General features: G+C 61.1%; 1 protein-coding gene across 1 annotated transcript; it reads right to left on the bottom strand.

Moving 5' to 3' along the window:
* Nucleotides 1-217: 217 nt before the first annotated feature.
* Nucleotides 218-13,138, bottom strand: Tnfrsf1a (TNF receptor superfamily member 1A). The gene is given in 9 exon segments (XM_090325108.1): nt 218-726; nt 806-1,288; nt 1,638-1,751; nt 1,855-1,931; nt 2,373-2,451; nt 3,171-3,320; nt 3,970-4,098; nt 5,317-5,470; nt 12,897-13,138. Coding segments are annotated over 9 exon segments (1,509 nt in total). The 5' UTR covers nt 12,936-13,138; the 3' UTR covers nt 218-442.
* Nucleotides 13,139-13,465: the final 327 nt, after the last annotated feature.

The raw sequence follows: 13,465 nt of genomic DNA on the forward strand, positions 1-13,465 counted from the left end.
GGGAGCCGAAGCTGGGGGGTCCCCTCCCCTCCATTCCCCCTCCATTCAGAACCAGAGCTTCGTGGAAGGTTTAGTGTATTTACAGAAGTGGGTGGGTGGCCCCAGCTGGAGACCTGGGGGACCCCGACTCCAGGCCCCCGTCCATCGGTCTCCCCTTCTTCCTCCAGCCCCAGCAGTGACCCTCTTCCATTAGTGTATTACAATTGATGGAGACACGCTCGCTCGCTCGCGCCTGGCGTCCCAGCTGCTCGGGAGGCCGGGGTGGGAGGTTCGGGGCTGAGAGTCCAGGCAGGCAAGTCCGAGAGAGAACCCCGCTTCTCCGCGGCCGAGGTGGACACACAAGGCCCCAAGTTCGAGCCCCGGCCTGGGCCGGTGGACATGGAGTTAGCACCGAGGCGGCCGGTGGGCGGCCGGGCAGTGGCTGGCCCTTCCCCGTGGGTGCTCAGGGCGGGTGGCCCCGGGCGGCCAGCGCCTCCTGGATGTCTTCCAGGCATCCCTGCAGGTCCATGGCGGTGAGCACGCGGCCGAGCAGGTGCAGCGTGGCGGCGTGGCGCGGCGTGCGGCGCCTCCAGGCCTCCAGCATGCTGTAGTGCGCCTCGCGCAGGCAGCCGCCGTGCTGCAGCAGCTGCAGCTCCACCTCATGCTCGCCCACCCCGAGCCGTCGCACCAGCTCCTTCCAGCGGGTCGGGGGCACGCTGTCCACCACCGCGTACAGTGAGGCCGGGTCTGTGTCGCAGAAGGGGCGGGGACAGTGAGCCCCTCTTCCCCTCACCCCCCCACCCTGCACCCCAGCCCCCCAACTCACCGTCCAGGAAAGGCCCACAGGCCTTGTCTCCGCACGGGGCAGCGTCTGGCCAGGCTGGGGTGGCTCTGGTCAGCTGGAGGGTCTCAGTCCGGGGATGGGGTGGCAGGGGTGACGCAGGGGGCCAGTCGCTGGGGGCGTAGACAGGGCTGGAGGGAAGGGGGCCCGCGGGATTGGCGCTGAAGTGCTGGGCAGGCACAGAGGCTGGCACGGGCCCGGGGCTTGGGGCAAAGGCCGGAGACTTGGCTTTCATGGCTTCCAGCTCGCCCTGCAACACAGAAAGCCAGGAAGGCCTGGAGAGCAGCAGGACAAGCCCCGGGCCCTCGGTTCTGGAGGGGTACACGGGCTTAGCCCAGATACAATGAAAACGGGGTGCACCAGCCATGCCCACACCCCCACCTGGGTACTAGGAGGTGAAATGCAGTTTGGGGGAAGGGAGACCCCAGTTTGCTCTCACCTCTTTCACAGGCCCCGCTGTCTGACACACTGGGAAAAAGGCATAGAAACAAATGTCACAAATGGTGCTTCTTGTTCTCGTTCCAGTCCCAGGACTTGAACTCGGGGCCCGGGCGCTGACCCTGAGCTCTTGCACTCAAGGCCGGCGCTCTACCGCTTGAGCCACACCTCCACTTCTGCTGACTTGTTTTGTTTGCGGGGGGAGGGGGCGGGGGGGGGTTCATGGGCATCGCTGGTGTTCAGATCCACTTCCTCGCCCAGGGAGGGGAGGACCAGGACACACACGAAGACCCCCACAGCCCTCGAGGGGGCCTGCCAGCCTGGGGGGCCCCAGCCCCTCTCCTCCCCCAAAGACCCCGCCACGGCCGCCCCGGCTCACCTATGGAGTGGAGCTTGGACTTCCACCGCGGGTGGTGACACAAGAAGGCCAGGAAGAGGGAGCCCACCAGACACAGGCCCAGGAAGATGACCAGGGGCAGCAGCACGGCGGTCCCTGGGGACAGTGAGAGGAGGCTGAGTGGGGGGCGGGGAGGGGGAGGGGGAGGGGGAGGGGAGGGGGAGGGGGAGGACTGGTGCTCAGGGTCACACCTCCTCACCTGAGTCCTGGGTGCTGGTAACCGTTTCCGACGGGGGCAGCAGACACGATTTGCTGCATTCCAGATGTTCCTTGCAGCTGGAAGAGAGATGCTGGATAAGGAGCCGCCCTGCCACTGGACGGGAGGAACATTCCAGGCGTGGAATTGAACCCGTGGCTCCCGCCTGACATCCCTGCCAGCCGAGAGGCTGAGATCTGAGGATGGAGGTTCAAAGCCACCCCGGGCAGGAACCAGCAAAAAGCTGGAAGTGGGACCCTGGCTGGAACCAGCCCTGGCTACGCTTTGTGCAAAAATAAGATAAAATAAAGCTCAGGGACAGCACCCAGACCCCGAGTTCAAACCCCAGGACTGGCGCTGGGGTCTTGACGCGACGACGGCTCCCCTCAGCCAGCCTGTGGAAGCCCCCACATTCTGGGCTCACCCCTGGCCTGGCTGGGCAGACCTGGCCACACCTGCACCCTGCCACCCAGCAGGCAGCTGGTGGGCACACACTCACCCACGGCAGGACACACACTCACCTACTGCAGGGCACACACAGGTTGTTTTTCAAATAGAAGCCGGCGTGGCAGTTGCACAGGGTATCCTGGCTGTCCTGGCCTGTGGGGAGAGAAGGGCACAGCTGAAGAGGTGCCCCAAGCCCCAGGACCCCAGGACTGGAAGGGGGCCCTGAACCCTGGGACCCCAGGACTGGAAGGGGACCCTGAACCCCGGGACCCCCAGACTGGAGGGAACCCCGAACCCCAGGACTGGAAGGTGGCCCCAAACCCTGGGACCCCAGGAGTGGAAGGGGCCCCTGAACCCCAGGACTGGAATGGGACCCCAAGACTGGAAGGGGGCCCCTGAACCCCAGGGCTCGGAGGTGGCCCCTGAACCCCAGGACTGGAAGGGGGATCCCGAACCCCAGAACCCCAGGACTGGAAGAGAACCCCAAACCCGCGACCCCAGGCCAGGGAGGGGACCCCGAACCCCGGGACCCCAGGACTGGAAGTGGGCCCCTGAACCCCAGGGCTCGGAGGTGGCCCCTGAACCCCAGGACCCCAGGACTGGAAGGAGGATCCCGAACCCCAGAACCCCAGGACTGGAAGGGAACCCCAAACCTGCGACCCCAGGCCAGGGAGGGGACCCCGAACCCCGGGACCCCAGGACTGGAAGGGAACCCCAAACCCATGACCCCAGGCCAGGGAGGGGACCTGAACCCGGGACCCCAGGGCTAGGAGGGGATCCCGCACCCCGGGGCCCCAGGCCCGGGAGGGGACCCCGCACCCCGCACCCCGCACCCCGGGAGGGCCTCGCGGGAGGCCGGCGCACGCACTCACAGGGCAGGCGCACGGTGCCGTTGGGGCAGAGGCTGCAGCCCCTGCACTCGAAGGGCTTCCCGCCCAGGCCCAGGCGGAACTGGTTCTTCCCGCAGCCGCACACCGTGTCCCGGTCCCGCGTGCAGGGCGACAGCTCCACCTGGTTCAGCTCTGGGGAGCGGGGGGTCCACGTGAGCCCCGCGCCCGGCCGCCACCCTCGTCCTGACGCCGCCGCCCAGGCCTGAGCGTCCGCCGGGGAACGCCGAGGCCCGCGTGCCAACAGACATGCGCAGACGACGCCCGCGCCCGCCGGCGCACGCGCAGAGTCAGCCCGACGCAACGGCGCAGGCGCACAGGATGCCCCACCTGTCCGCGCATGCGCAGATGTCCCATACCGCGGAGCACGTGCGCACTGCTCAGCGTACACGCGCTGCCTACACCTCCAGCGCATGCGCACGCTTCCCCCACCTTCCAGCGCATGCACTTCCCGCCACCAGTGTACATGCGCCAGACTTTCCCACAGCGGCCAGGGCACGCGCATGCGCACACTTCCCACACCGACCAGTGCCAGTGCACAAAATTGTCCACGCACAGTGCCTCGCACATGCGCACAGACACTGCCTCTGTCTGCCCCGGTCCCAGGCTGGCGCATGCGCACACTTCCCATACCGCTAGTCCCCGGCACGCGGTGCACCTGCGGGCGCATGCGCAAGGGCTCCTCCGTCATCGCGCGCCTGCGTCCCCTCATCTCGCGCATGTGCCCGGTCATCCCGCGCGCATGCGCCCCCGCGCTCTCGCGCATGCGCCCCCGCTGGCTCACCGGCTCGACACACGGAGCAGCCAAGACACGCCGTGTGGTGGTTCTCGAAGGCCGTGAAGCTGCCGGGCTCACACACCCGGCAGTCCGTGTCCATGCCCGGGCCCGGGCAGTCCCTGAACAGGTAGGTTCCTGAAAAGGGAGCCGGGGTGAGGGGAAGGAGCCCAGCGGGGGCCTGAGGAGGGGGAGGAGGAGGAGGAGGAGGGGGAGGGGAGGGGAGAGGGATGGGGAGGAGGAGGAGGGGAGAGGGGAGGGGAGGGGAGGGATGGGGAGGAGGAGGAGGAGGGGAGAGAGGAGGGGAGGGGAGGGAGGGGGAGGAGGAGGAGGAGGGGAGAGGGGAGGGGAGGGATGGGGAGGAGGAAGAGGAGGAGGAGGAGGGGGAGGGGGAGGGGAGAGGGATGGGGAGGAACGGAGGGGAGAGGAAAGGGGAGGGGAGGGATGGGGGGAGGAGGAGGAGGGGAGAGGGAAGGGGAGGGGAGGGGGAAGGGGGAGGAGGGGAGAGGGAAGGGGAGGGGAGGGGAGGGATGGGGAGGAGGAGGAGGGGAGAGGAAAGGGGAGGAGGAGGAGGGGAGGGGGAGGGGGAAGGGGAGGGAAGAGGAAAGAGGAGGAGAAGGGAAAGAGGGAAGGAAAGAGGAGGGGAGGGGAAGAGAGAGGAGGGAGAGAGGAAAGAGGGGACAGGAGAGGGAGAGGGAGGAGAGGGATAGAGAGGAGGGGGGAGAGGGAGGGGAGAGGAAAGAGGAGGGGAAGAGGAAAGAGAAGGGGAAGGGGAGGAGGAGGAGGGGAGGGGAAGGGGGAGAGGAGAGGAAAAAGGAAGGGAGGAGAGGAGGGGGAGAGGAAGGGAGGGAAGAGGAAAGAGGAGGGGAGGGGGAGGAGAGAGTAGGGAGAGAGGAAAGAGGAGGGGAGGGGAGAGGGATGGAGAGGAGGGGGAGAGGGAGGGAAGGGGAGGAGGGAGAGGGGAGGGAGGATGGGGAGAGGGATGGGGAGGAGGGGGGAGAAGGAGGGGTGGGGGACGAAAGAGGAGGGGGAGGAGTGGGGAGAAGGGAGGAGGAGGGGAAGGGGAGAGGGAGGAGGGGGAGAGGGAGGGGAGGAAGGAGAGGGAAAGGAGAAGGAGAAGAAGGGAGGGGAGGGGGAAGGAAAGGAGGGAGGGGGAAGAGGGGAGGGGAGGAGGGAAAGAGGAGAAGGGAAGGGGAGGAGGAAGGAAGGTGGGGAGAGGAAGAGGAAGAGAGGAAGACAGGAGAGGAGGGGAGGGCGGGGGAGAAAGCCTGCACCTTGGCCTGACAGCAGGGACAAGGCGCTGAGGAGGGCAGAAGCCGGGGTTCTGAGCCGGGGAGGTCGTCTGCCCTCGCCTACCTTTGTGGCACTTGGTACAGCAGATGGAGCTGTTCCTGGAGTGCACGTATTTCCCGGGGGGACACAGGCTGTCCCTCTTCTGCCGGCCCTCCATGGGGAGAACCAGCCCAGTGCCTGCCCACACCTGTACCGCCACCAGCAGAGCCACGAGCACCTGGGGAAGAGTCCAGAGAAAGTAGGCGTTGAGCCTTAGAAATGGCAAACCCCACAGCTCTCCAGCTCCATGCCCACTGCAAACACGCGTCGTTGGCCACGTGCAGTCTAGAACTGCGGGAAGTTAGTTCTTCCAACTCCAGGCCAAGAAGTCCCCAATCCAAATGATAATAGGCAGGACTGTATATTTGTCCTTATCAAAGTTTGGAACCAGGACAGATGATGACAGAACAACTGTTGATTAAAAAGAATGATTCCCTGCTGCTGCTGCTGCTGTTTTGTTTGCAGCGCGGGGTTGGGTTGCAGAGCCTGGCACGTGCGAAGCCTGCCTGCACTCCCTCCCTAAGCAACATTTCCCAGCCTGGAACCCGTGGACTGCACTTCAAGCCCAATCTTTTCCCCTACCAGGCAGTGTGGGAACCCGGGAACCCCATGGGAACTATAGCTGGGCCCAAGAGTGGACAGTGTGTATGGAGAATGCCCACTGCCAGGGGACGCTGATGGCCAAAGCCAACCCAGGCAAGCAAAGTCCATCAAACTGTTTTTTTTTTTTTTTTGGCTGGTCCTGGGGCTTGAGCTCAGGGCCTGAGCACTGTCCTTGGGCTTTCTCAAGGCTAGAGCTCTACCACTTGAGCCTCAGCACCATTTCCAGCTTTTTCTTTGTATGTGGTAGCAAGGAATCGAGCCTGGATCTTGGTGCATGCTAGGCAAGCACTCTACCACTAGTCCAAACTCCCGGCCCCCATGAAATTCTTATATGTAGTTAACTACAAGTGGAATAGCACCAGTCTTGAGTACAAAAGCTCAAGGATAGTGCTCAGGCTGTGAGTTCAAGCTCCAGGACTGGCCCATGTTTAAAAAGAAGCGCAGGGGGTGGGGAGCCAGCCAGGTGCAGTGGCTCACGCCTGTCATCCTAGCTACTCAGGCGGCTGAGATGTGCAGATTGAGGTTCAAAGCCAGCCCAAGCACTAAAGAGACTCTTAGCTCCAATTAGCATCTAGAAAACCGGAAGTGGGGCTGTGGCTCAAGGGGTAGGGTGGTAGCCTTGAGCTGAAGAGCTCAGGGGCAACGCCCAGGCCCAGAGTTCAAGGTTCACCATGGACAAAAAAGGGGTGGCTGAGAGTGAGACTCAGTGGTAGAGTGCTGGCCTACCACGTATGAAGCCAGAAGCGGCTCTGTGGCTCAAGTGGTAAAGCACTAGCCTTGAGCAAAAGAAGCTTAGGGACAGTGCCCAGGGCCTGAGTTCAGAGCTGCCCCTTCCCCCCCCCCCCCCCAACAACAACAAAGAAAAAAGAAGAGGAGAGAAGGGGCGGGGGAGTCTCCGTTGGTTTAGTTTGATGGCCTGAACTCATGCTTTGCTGTTGTGGGCACTGTCACTGTTTGATGACGCATTCATCATCCCTGTCATTTGCCAGGTGGAACTGGCAAAGCAGCCCTAAAGATTGAAGGAGGGTTTGTACATCTGAGTGTAGGAGAGGTTGAATCATTAGTAACATTCCTGGATTGTGTTAGATCGCCAAATAGTAGTTTGAAAAGAAGGAGCAAGGGAAGGGCTGGGAGTGTGGCCTAGTGGTAGAGTGCTGGCTTAGCATGCACAAAGACCCGGGTTCGATTCCTCAGTCCCAGAGCTGGGCAATGAATCAGCCTCTAGAAACAGCCACAGCTAGCCCTTTTTCCCAGCAGAGCATTCTAGAAGGCGAAGGCTCCCAGCAGGGAAATCGTTTTGTTTTTCTGTTCCTGGCCTCGGTGGGGAGGAAGCAAAAGCAGACACAGATATTTACAACCAAGCAGACTTTGTCCTTTGGTCTGCTAGGACTGATCATGATTCTTAGCTTAATTTGCTGTGACTCACTTCCCAGAAGGAGCGAGGGGTCCCTCAGAGTCATACTGGGGGTCATAAAGGACAAGCTCATGGGGCCACTTCTCAGCCTCCCATCCCCGTCCCCCTAGAACGCCTGCAGCCCAGCCCAGCCCACCCCCAGGGCGGGAGGCTTAGAGACCAGAGGAACCTCCAGATCCTGGAAGTGGAGTGTAATGTCTCAGGGCCGCTCAGCAGCCTGGGAGCCGAGCCAGCAGGGCGGGCGGGGGTGTGTGTGAGTGAGAGAGAGCGAGAACACTGATTTGGAGAGAAGGAGGAAGCATTAACTGTTGGACCTCACTGGCCAATGAGAGGTAAGCCCCCCCCAAAAAAGGAGACAGACAGAGACATGGAGAAAGAGGCCAGAGAGCCCGAGGGAGGCTTTTGGGGGTGTCCTCTCCCATTCTGGAGCCCCAGGGGTTAAGTGAAGATCCGGGAAGAGGAGACTTTTCCCTGAAGCCCGGCTCCGCCCGCCCTGTGACTCAGATGGGAGGGAGGGAGGGAGGGAGAGAGGAGGGGAACTCACTGCTTCCGCGCCTCCCCACACCTCAAGGGTGATGAGTCAGCAGAATTAAAGGGGTGCCCAGCCAGCAGTGGACCCCAGCTGCCACCCGTGCTCCTGTGGGCTCCCCTGTAAAGAGCCCAGACATGGGCGAACCCCTGCCCGGTGATTTCGGGGTGGAGGGGAACTGGGCTGTCCAGCTCTGTCCCCATGAGGGGCCTTCCCGACCCTGCTCCCCCTCCCCACCCCCCTGACCCCCAGTCAGCTCTGCCCCTGCACCTGCCCTGCTTCCTCTCCTTGACTTATCCCCCACATTCCCAGGGCTCTTCCCCAGCCAGCCCCTGACACCCCCAATTCTAACAGAAAGCAAACCATATTTATTCTTTTCTCTCCTCCCATAGACTACTGGCTTTTGGGGGGGTCCCTAGACAGCCCTGAAAGAACAGGACCTATCGTGAGGCTTTGTGGCTCCCCCATCACACACCCATTCTCAGTGGTTTCTACAGAGCCCCCCAAGCACCCCCTTTCCAGGAAATGGGGACCAGACAAGAAGGGGTGGGAGGTGGAGCGGCCACTGGGGGTAGGGGGGGCCACTCTGACCCAGTGGGAAGCAGGGCCCCAGTCTCCACCAGCCACTACCCAGAGCCCAGGAGACCCGGGGAAAGCTCCCTGCTGATACCCAGTGCCTGAGGGGCAGAGGCGGCCCAGGAAGCTGGGGGTGTCAGGGGGTGCTGGCTGCACCTCTCCAGCCCCCCCCACGACTTCCGTCTGATCTGAAGGTGTGACTTCCTGTGCCAGCAGAGGGAAGGGAGGGATGCTGGGCCCCCCCAAGACTGACCCAAACCCTGATCCATCCCTGAGACCCATCCCCGAGCTGCCACTTCCCCCAGGATGCCCCCACCCCACCCCAAACCTGGATAGGACTCGGGGAGCCTTATCACGATATCACTGGGGAGCCTTATCACGGTATCCTTATTCCACATCAGTAAATACAATCTCCCCAAAGAGACCACAAGTTGACATGGCCAGTCAGTGATTTTCATCTTCCTGGGGGAACCCCCCCCATCAGGACCCAGAAAAAGCAGCCTCTGAATATGGATTGATCAACCCATCTGCCTGTCAGCCGGTGGAAGCCACAAAGGTGACCTCAAGAGGGAGAGAAGGCCGGGCGCTGTGGCTCACGCCTGTAATCCCAGCTACTCACACTAGCTGAGGATCACAGTTCGAAGCCAGCCCAGGTAGAAAAGACCTTGTGAGACTCAAAAAAAAAAAAGGCCAGAAGTGGTGCTGTGGCTCAAGTGGTAAGGCACTAACCTTGAGCGCAAAGAGGGGCAGGGTTCAAGTCCCAGCAGGGCTCAAGTCCCAGGACAGCACAAAAGAAAAAGGGAGAGGTAGCCCCAGAGAGCCCCCAACCCCACAGAAACAGAGTTGCCCTGGGGGAGTTTGTAAATTGTTCACCACCTACACGCACACACACACAGGGACACACAAGCTCACACACGCACACACACGCCTCTACGGAAGACGGCCCTAGCATGTGTGCCAGTCTCTCAGGGACCCGGGGACAGATGAATTCCAGCGAGGCAGAGGCAGAGCTTGCTGAAGATTGAGGCTTTCCCGTCAGCCTATGGGAAGCTGCTGTGCCACTGGACGGCTTCTGCCCCCTCCACCCCCAACACACCCCAACATGAGCCACTGGACGGCTTCTGCCCCCTCCACCCCCAACACACCCCAACATGAGTTCATTCAACTCGCCTAGACTCCAACCCTCATGCCTGCCCGCCTGTCTGCCCGCCTGCCTGTCTGCCTGTCTGCCTGTCTGCCTGCCTGCCCGCCTGCCTGTCTGTCTGTCTTTCTGTCTTTCTGTCTGTCTGCCTGCCTGTCTGTCTGCCTGCCTTTATGTCTTTCTGTCAGTCTGCCTGCCTGCCTGCCTATCTGTCTTTCTGTCTGCCTTCCTGCCTGCCTGCCTGCCTACCTGTCTTTCTGTCTGCCTTCCTGCCTGCCTGCCTGTCTGTCTGTCTGCCTGCCTACCTGTCTGTCCGCCTGCCTGCCTGTCTTTCTGTCCGCCTGTCTGCCTGCCTGTTTGTCTGTCTGTCTGTCTGTCTTCCTGCCTGCCTGCTTGCCCGCCTGCCTGCCTGCCTGTCTGTCTTTCTTTCTGTCTTTCTGTCAGTCTGCCTGCCTGTCTTTCTGTCTGTCTGCCTGCCTGCCTGTCTATCTGCCTGCCTACCTGTCTGCCTGCCTGCCTGTCTTTCTGTCCGCCTGTCTGCCTGTCTGTTTGTCTGTCTGTCTGTCTGTCTGCCTGTCTACCTGTCAATCTATACTGCCAGCATTTCCGTTGTGATCTCCCCCTTTATACACTTGAGATCCCCGCTCCAGGCCCTGGCTCTGTTGCCCTGGCTCTCTGTTGCACCCAGACTTGAACTTGTAACACATGGGCGTGGATCACCCTCCCTTCACCTCCACAGCCTGGCATCTCCACGCACGTACGGGCATTCCCGAGCAGACAAGTCACACAGTCCTCCACGCCAGTCTTCCCTCTTGACTGTCCTGAAGGTTGACCTCAAGATCTTGTCTTTGCACATCCCATGCTCTCCCGCTTGAGCCACACCTCCAGCTTGACTTGTTGTTTGTTGGGGGGGGCTGGTTGTTTTGAAGACTCAGTCTTGTGGATTTTCCCTTCCGAGGCTGGTCTTGAACTATGAATCCTCTGAGAGCACACCCTGAGCACAGCTCAGGAATGAATGGATGAGTGAATGAAAGAATGAATGGGTGGGTGGATTCCTTCACCTGGATCTGTACTCAGGATTTATTTTCCACCACGTAATGTTCCAATTCTCTTTTCTTTCTTCCTTTTTTTAATGTTTGTTTTTGGCTGATCCTGGAACTTGAACTCAGGGCCTGGGCGCTGTCCCTGAGCTTTTGTGGTGCTCTGCCACTTGAACCGCAGCTCCACTTCAGCTCTTGAGTGGCTCACTGGAGATAAGGGTCTCACGTGCGCTGGAAGCTGCCACGGTTTCTAGAATGGCCGCTGTTGACATTCCACTTGTTTACTTGGCCAAATTCACTGATTCCTGTGCATGCACGTGTGCGCATGCACACACACACACACACACACCTTGCCCACACTGCACTCTGAACTCCCTGCCCAGGGATGAGAAAGTAGAAAGCTCTAGGACAGTCCTGCAGAGATCTAGCTTGCATCCCGTTGCTCGTGAGCTGCAGACAAGGTTTCTCACGGCCACAGGAGTCGAGCCTTCCCCTGCTCTCTCCCCTTCTGGCTTCTCTTCTGTCTATTCTAGCCTAGTCTTTCTATTAAAATTTAATATCGTTCCTATAAAAGCGACATTCAGAGGAACGTCGGTGACATAAGTCAGGGCCTGAGTACATTTCTTTTGGGGCAGTGTCCCCCCTTCCCTTAATCTCTCAGTTTTCCCCTCCCATCCGTACCCACAAGCTATAGAGTTCATTTGCCAAGAGAAAACAGAATAACATGGAAACAAATCCTCATTTCCATTTTAATCTGTCCTTCTGACTTCTCTTTGAACTGTCCCCCCCCTGTCTTTTTGGGGGGGGACGGTGACTGAAAATCGAACCCAGGACCTTGCCACTGGGCCACACGTCTATTTATTTTTCTTCTCTCCTCCTCCATCGTCTAATTTCCAAGCCACTGGAACAGTCACCGCGGTTGTCTGGCAGGACGCTGAGACTCAGGTAAGAGTCTCACAGACTTTCCTGCCCAGGCTGGATTTGAACCCCTAGCCTCCAGTCTCAGCCTCCCAAGTAGCCAGGGTAACAGGCCGCATCCATGGTGCCCTATCCGACAGGCATTATGGTTCCGACGCAAAAAGAAAAGAAAATTCCATTGCCCTCTGTAATCCCCGCGAGACTCACAAAGAGTGCCAAGAGCTGGCACTTCATACACAGAGCAAACACAGCTGCGTCCACCCAGGGCCCTCAGAGCCACGCTGCGAGGACGACCTTGGCCGGGGCGCCCAGCTAGAGAAGCTCAAGTTCACAGAGCTGTGGCCAGCAACATCTGAGCCCCTGCCAGGGCAGCTGGGTGAGGGGCAGAAAGAGAAGAGGAAAGCGCAGGGTTAGAACTGACATCACCACGCCTGCCTGCTCAGGAGGCTGAGATCTGAGGATCTCGGTTCAAAGCCAGGCCAGGCAGGAAAGTCCGGGAGCCCCTTCTCTCCAAGAAACCGCCAGAAAAACAAACAAACAAACAAACACCAGACGTGGAGCTGTGTCTCCAATGCTAGTGTGCCAGCCTTGAGTTTACAAAAGACAAAAGGTTCAGCCATGAGGCCAGGGCCCAGAGTTCAAGCCCCAGGACTGGCAGAAAAAGGAAGGAAGAAGGGAGGGAGGGAAAGAGGGGGAAAAAAGGAAGGAAAAGGGGGGGAAGTGGTTCTGGGGGAGGGAATGGAAGCGGAGCTCCAGGCCGGGGCTCAGCCTGCCGCCATTCCCACACGCACAGGAAGCGCGAGACCAGGACGACATTTTCCAGTGACGCTGCCAACAGCTTCTTACCAACTTCCCCAATCTGAGCCTGGAACCCCAAATCAAGGGATCACCACGGAGCGGGGGAGGGGACGCCGTGAGGGGGGAAGGGAGCCTCTGTGGGAACTGGCCTGTCACCCCAGAAGTAGCTGCTCATCTAACACCAGCCCCCCACCCCTCCCCAGCCCCCCCATCTGCCTTTCCTACCACACAGCTTGTCAGAGTAGATGCCCAGACTCAGTTTCCCCATATCATAGGACCCCTGCTCAGTCAGATTTCACACACACACACAATCTGATACCACCGTTCAGTACTGGGGGACAGACCGGAGCCCTCTGTTACCCCCAATCCCCCAGTCACTCTGCCACCTTCCCCTCCCCGAGTCTGACCCCAGGTCCCCAGAACCCCCCCCAACCACTGCCGGGCAGTCCCCACCCCCTTCTTCTCAGCCTGTCCTGTCCCCCCACCCACAGGCCAATGGCTGTGGCCCAGACAGGGCCCCACGAGTCCATCCCGGTGGAGGGGGGTCTCCGTCCCTCCCTCCCTCCCCTGGCCCCCAGCTCTCACCAGAGGCAGCGTCGGGCCGGGCCAGGCCGGGAGGCCCATGGCGGGCCAGCTGGGGCCACTCACTCCCCCATGGGCACTGGCCGTGGTGGCATGGGGGGGGCTCAGCCCGGACGGGGGGGGGGCCCGGAGGGGCCTCGGGCAGGAGGACTGCGAGCTGAGATTGGGGGTGACCCCGCAGGAACCTCAAATCCCCAAGGCCAGGGCGGCTGGAGTGTGGGGAACTCAGAAAAATGAAAGCTAGGAGGAGGGGAGGGGAAGGGGGAGGGCCGGCCGCCACCGGAAAGCTGGGGAGGAGCCGGGAGGAGGGAGGGGAGCACACAGGAGGGGGAGGGAGGGAAGGAAGGGAGGGGGAGGAAAAGGGAAGGGGGGACCAGGAGGAGGAGTGGGAGACAGGAAGGAGGGGTTGGGAGAGGGGAGGAGGAGGGGAAGAAGGGAGGGAGGGGTTGGGAGAGGGGGGAGGAGGAGGGCGAAGCGGCAAGTTCTTTGACAAGGTGTGATCCAGTCTGAAGTGGGGCGCCCGTCCCCCCTCACCCCCCCACTGGCCTTGCCCAGGTAGGGAGGGCGAGCCC

Source organism: Megascapheus bottae, chromosome 37 (assembly GCF_031878675.1).
Source record: "Megascapheus bottae isolate mThoBot1 chromosome 37, mThoBot2.hap1, whole genome shotgun sequence".
In the NCBI taxonomy this organism is placed as follows: Eukaryota; Metazoa; Chordata; class Mammalia; order Rodentia; family Geomyidae; genus Megascapheus; species Megascapheus bottae.